This window comes from Olea europaea, unplaced genomic scaffold, assembly GCF_002742605.1.
Source record: "Olea europaea var. sylvestris unplaced genomic scaffold, O_europaea_v1 scaffold1602, whole genome shotgun sequence".
NCBI classification, from domain to species: Eukaryota; Viridiplantae; Streptophyta; class Magnoliopsida; order Lamiales; family Oleaceae; genus Olea; species Olea europaea.
The window spans coordinates 37,551-43,200 of NW_019233649.1; the positions used below are offsets into that span (position 1 = coordinate 37,551).

Sequence of the window (5,650 nt, forward strand, 5' to 3'; positions counted from 1 at the left end):
GAAGGCTTTTACGTTGTATTTGATAGATAGAATTGGACAGCGAGTATTAAGAAATCAAAGAAAATATATAATCTTGTACATTATAGTACGGAGTCGTATTTAGCCCCTGTTAATTTTATTTTTATATTTTTTCTCTTATTTTTAACCACACAATCTTTCATAAAATAATATTACACGTAAATCGAAAACTTTTTCTTCTTTTTCTACCGCCCATTTTTCAAAAAAATACTATCATACCCATTAAGATTTGACATAATCGGGGCCAAACGAGGGGGCCTTAATATTGCATTACAGATATAAATTTATAATAATGTGTGCAGGAAAAAATTGTCTGCAAGATAAGTTCTCCATACGATGTGTCGAACCACGTGAAAGTGGGGTTTTCATTATGAACCTAGCTACCAAAAGAAAATTTGGGTTAGGAGCCTATGAAGTAGGATAGCTTCTCTTCAAGATCGAATGGGAAAGTTTCTTTTCATCTAGCTTAGTAGGTTAACTAAATAAATAAATAAATAAAAAGTAGTTCTTATTAGGGTCTCTCATGATATCGAAATTGGATATGAATGAATTTTTGCAAAAGCCCTCATCGTTTATTTAAGAAAATAATGATCATTACATGAACTGAGGCTACTATCTTAATAGTTTATATTTTAAGATGGAACTTCTAAACACAATATTATGATCAACACAACAATTAGGAAAAAGCGTCGCACATGGCATATTGAATAAATATAGACATATATATTTATCTCATCTTTGATATATACGTATATAAGTTTCGATTCAAGTATTAGGTTTTTTATGAAAAACTATAAAAGACTAACGAAGAAAGAGATTCAGTGTCTCAACAATAAGGGAATTGCAGAGAATTTAGGCCATTTTTGCTGAGACCCCGATTCATAAAACAACATTAAACTTGACCCTTATACAGAAAAAGATGAAAGGAAAAAAGTTAATGAAAAGCTGAGATTATAAAATATCATTAGGCCAAAACCAAAAAAGAAAGAAAAGAAAAAAATTAAAAATAAAAAACCCAGCAAAACTACACATTGGTAGATGTAAGTTCAAATCCACAAGAACTTGATTTCACAGCAGATTCTAGGGTTTTGACTATATGGATTGCACAAGGCCTGGCTGCAGGATCAGTTGCAGTGCATTGAAGGGCAAGATTCATTATCTCAACAATTTGGTTCTGATTATTCATTACCGCATGATTCTTGATGGTTGGATCAACCCACATGTCAAGATGGCAATCCGAGTAGCAATATCTAGCCCATTCAACAATGCTTTGGTGGATTCCGAACCCCGAGTCATCGGCCGGAGACTTTCCAGTCAGAAGTTGTATCAGAACAAGGCCATATCCGTAGATGTCACTCTTTTCTGTCATGCCCTTGGATGCTCGAGTTTCTGTAGATCATTATAAAATATTATACATGCATGGACATGATTGTATGGAAAAAGAAAAAAGATGAATTTTCAAGAATTAATTAAAGAATGATTTATTACACTTTTTGATGCACACGTATAACAAAATGATAATATTATTTTTCTTATGCAGATCACTGTATCTATATCTGTACTTGGAAAGTAAAAGTGAGAATTTTTCATGATACCATCGATTAAACTTGTCTGCTTAAGGGGACCTTCACCATCAAAGGTTGAGCCAATAAAGAACCAATGGCAACATTGGATTTATTCTAAAAGGAAATTATCATGCTTTAGTCCTGTTCTTCCACAATTACACTAATTTCTAAATAACAACTTGCAATTTCAGAATATTTACATAGTAATTAAGGATAAATGAGCTTTTTTTTTAATAGTATTTTTATTCTAAAAGGAAATTGTCATGCTGTAGTCCTGTTCTTCCACAATTACACTTTCAAAATTTATTAACAGAACTTGCAATTTCAGAATACTTACACACTTTCTAAATTTATTTACAGAACTTGCAATTTCAGAATACTTGCATAGTAATAAAGGATAAATGTGTAATTTTATTTTATCTTATTCAATAGTATTTTTATTTCTTTAAGAATTGTAACAGGTGTGTTTTTGTAAGTACGTTACTAGCACACTCGATCGTGTTAAGAAATAAAAATAAGCGTACTCATTATAGTGTCTAGTATTACGTACCTGGAGCAAGGTAGGCAGAAGAGATGAAACACTTGTCGTCGGCAGAAACGAGCCCCGGAAGACTCAATCTCAAGCGGGCTTCGTCATTTTCATCGACGAAAATCTTTCGAGGTGAAAGATCACCAGCCAGGATACCTGTTGAACAATAACAGTGCAAATATCGAAGAGCTTTAGCAATTCCAATGGCAACGTTATGTCTTCTTTCCCAACTCAGACCTGGAAGGGCTTCATGCAAATCCTTGCCTTCAATGTATTCATAAACCAAAATTCCAACCTTTTCCGATCGGCATATTCCAAGTAGCTTCACAATGTTTGCATGTTTGAGGTTACATAATTTGATTATGCCGGTCGAGGACTTGGTTGAAAATGAAGTGATTTCCTCGGCTAAGAATTGCATGTTGTTTGTGGTGGATTTTCCTTTGTACGAAAGTACTACCTTCTTTCCTCTGGAAATGAGATTTTCTTCCTTTATAGATGAAACGATATCCTTGATTGTTATTGATTTTGAAACCTTGGAATTCAAAAACTGGAACTCCCAAGTTCCATCTTCACTTTCAATCGTCTTCAACTTGACTTTATTTCTTCGACGAATGAAAACAGCAAACGATATAGCAAGAACAACCACCACAAAGGAAACAAGAAGACAGGCCATTAAAGACCAGGTAACCCGATTTTTAATGCTGGAACATGGTGGTAAACCACTTGTTTCTCCACCGCAGAGGCTGTTTCCAGCCACAGCGGAAGAACTGATAGCAAGAAATGCGCCAGTGGAGGGTAATCTTCCATGGAAATTGTTGTGAGAAATATTTACTTGAACAAGTGATTCCACCTTGCCTAAATTGGACGGGATTTCTCCCGATAACTGATTGACAGAGAGATCAAGCTGGCTAAGAACTGGCATTTCAGAAAGGCTAATAGGAATTCCCCCTGTAAGCTGATTACGGCTGAGGTCTAAATTCACAAGCATTTTGCAAAAAGATAATTCATCAGGAATTTTACCTGAGAGCTTGTTTTCACTTAATTTGAGTTCCATGAGTTCAGAAAGTTTCCCTAAACTTTGAGGAATGCTGCCTGAAAAATTGTTTCCTGACAAATCGAGGTTTTCCATCTTTTTGCTGCCGAAGGAATCGGGCAAGTTCCCCGAAAATCTATTTCTTGCCAGGCTTAGCATTTGAAGTTCTGGCATATCCCATTTCCTTTCATCAATTGAACCAAAAAGATTGTTCCTGGAAATATCCAGAAAGTAAACAAGAGGAAGGCTGGTAAATCCCGGGGACAATTCACCTGAGAGCCGGTTGTTCTGAAGGCGGACACGCTGTAAAGTTCGGCAACTGCTTAAACTCTCGGGAATTTTGCTTTCCAGGGAATTTGAAAATAGGATAAGCTTAAATAGGTGTCCCGAAGAGCAAAGATTTTCCGGTATTTTTCCGGTTAGGTTATTCGAAGAAAGGTCTAATACAGTGAGGTTGTTATACTTCCCAAGGTCTTTTGGTATTTCCCCAGAAAATTTATTCGACCACAACTGAAGAATTTGGAGGTGAGGCAAAGAGGTTAAAGCATTCGGAATTTTTCCAGTGAAATTGTTGGAAAACAAATGGAGAATTTCCAGATTTTGCAACTGTATAACCAGTTCAGGAATTTCACTTGACAAGAAATTGACACTTAAATCAAGTGAAACTAATTTCCTGAGACTGAATATGGATCTTGGAATTCCACCAGTGAATTTATTGAAGTAGAGGTAAAGGGACTGAAGATTGGTGAGATTACCTAAAGATGAAGGGATTTCACCTGTCAGATTATTGTAAACAAGATCAAGATGATTCAAAGAAGTTAATTCACCAATTTCCTTTGGAATTCCACCTGAGAAATTGTTATACCCCAAATAAATCCATCTCAAACTCTTCATGAACCCTAATTCTCCTGGAATTTCTCCAATAAACTGGTTTGATGCCAAAGTCAAGACCTCCAATCTTGTCATATTTGTTATGGACTTAGGAATTTTTCCTGTTAAAACGTTCCCACCAAAATCAAGTACTTTAAGGCCCGAAAATAGTCCAATTTCTTCTGGGATTTTTCCTGAAAGCATGTTGTTGGAGAGATCCAATGTTTCAAGAAGTGGAAGGAATCCTCCAGGAATTGGACCTGTTAAATTATTATTGCTTAGATTGAGATTCCTGAGCGAAAAACATGACAAATTCCCTGGAATTTCCCCTACGAACTGGTTGCTGGAAAGATCAATATTTTGAACATATGGAAACATGAAAATCTTCTCAGATAATTTTCCAGACAAATTCTTCCCCGAGAGCTCGATTTTTGCTACATGGGACGAATCGTAACAGGTAACTCCATACCATTTGCAGAAAGAGAGAGAGGAATTCCAGGTGCTCAGAGACTCCAAAGGATCATTAATGGAAGCTTTTATGGACAAAAGTAGCTCAAATTCAAATCCTTTGCATGCATACAGATTCCAGAACATAAAAATGAACACCAACATGACGAAAAATCTGTATCTTTTTGGCCCTTTTTTCTCCATTTTCGACAGATCAAAAGTTTGTCTCTCGAGGCATAAATTGTTTATCTGGTGGAGCTTAAAGAAAACCCGGAAAGCTGAGCAACTTTCAGCAAATGGAAAATTATCCCTTGATTTTCTGCCATAAAAACATGGTAATTACTATAAGATTTTCACCTTATCTTGGATCTGACAATTTACGGAAAATCCAGAGAATAAAAGGAATAACACAGCTTTTTATGAATTAGAATAGTCGTTTATTCATTGATTGAATAAAATTGACATTTGCCATAATCATGAGGACAGCAAAAGCAACAACAAGAACAAGCACGAGCATCAAAAGGAAAATCAAGAATCCTTTTTTGCACGAACAAAATCCCACTGTCAAACAATTAGAACTCTTAGTGTCCATTTTCGACTAGTAGTGCAGCTAGTGCTTACTAAATGTGCAGAAAATATACAGAACTTCGAAGATTTTTATCACCAAAACATTGTTCCGCCAAAAACAGAACCCGGACTGTGATTATATGTATCAGTTTGAACATAGATAGATAGATAAAGTTAAGGCTCAAGGACGTACCTCAAATATTTGGATAAGCTTCTGTTGTAAAAGACCAGAAATAATGGAAGAGGAGTAACAAATCGAAGTGACGACAAGGTTAAGAGAGTAGGGTTTGAGGGTAAGAATTCTGAGTTTGTGTATATCTAACTATACATATACACACTCTTATATATAGAAAGACAGAATATTTATCGAACCATCTCGTTTGGAAGATTTGAACTATTAGAAAGGTAATACATTTATATATGTAAATTTAGTTTTCAAATCTTCTCATGCGTTACTCTCGTGTCATGTAAAAGTTTAAACAGCTAAATAAGAAAGGGGTTACTTGTATTCATAAAAAATCATGTATATGATGCACCCCATCACATGAACAACGTAATTTTTTGTAAAAAAAAATATCTTACGTCTACACAATTTTCATGAAATGTATAATTACGAAACTC

General features: G+C 35.2%; 1 protein-coding gene across 1 annotated transcript; it reads right to left on the minus strand.

Annotated features, from left to right (window-relative positions):
- Positions 1 to 835: 835 nt before the first annotated feature.
- On the minus strand, positions 836 to 5,395 carry LOC111377064 (probably inactive leucine-rich repeat receptor-like protein kinase At2g25790). The gene is made up of 3 exons (XM_023000112.1): positions 5,223 to 5,395; positions 2,134 to 4,781; positions 836 to 1,407 (listed from the first exon to the last, which is right to left on the minus strand). Exons 2-3 carry the CDS (start codon positions 4,664 to 4,666, stop codon positions 1,043 to 1,045), a joined length of 2,898 nt encoding a protein of 965 aa, XP_022855880.1. The 5' UTR covers positions 4,667 to 4,781; positions 5,223 to 5,395; the 3' UTR covers positions 836 to 1,042.
- Between the last annotated feature and the right edge of the window lie 255 nt (positions 5,396 to 5,650).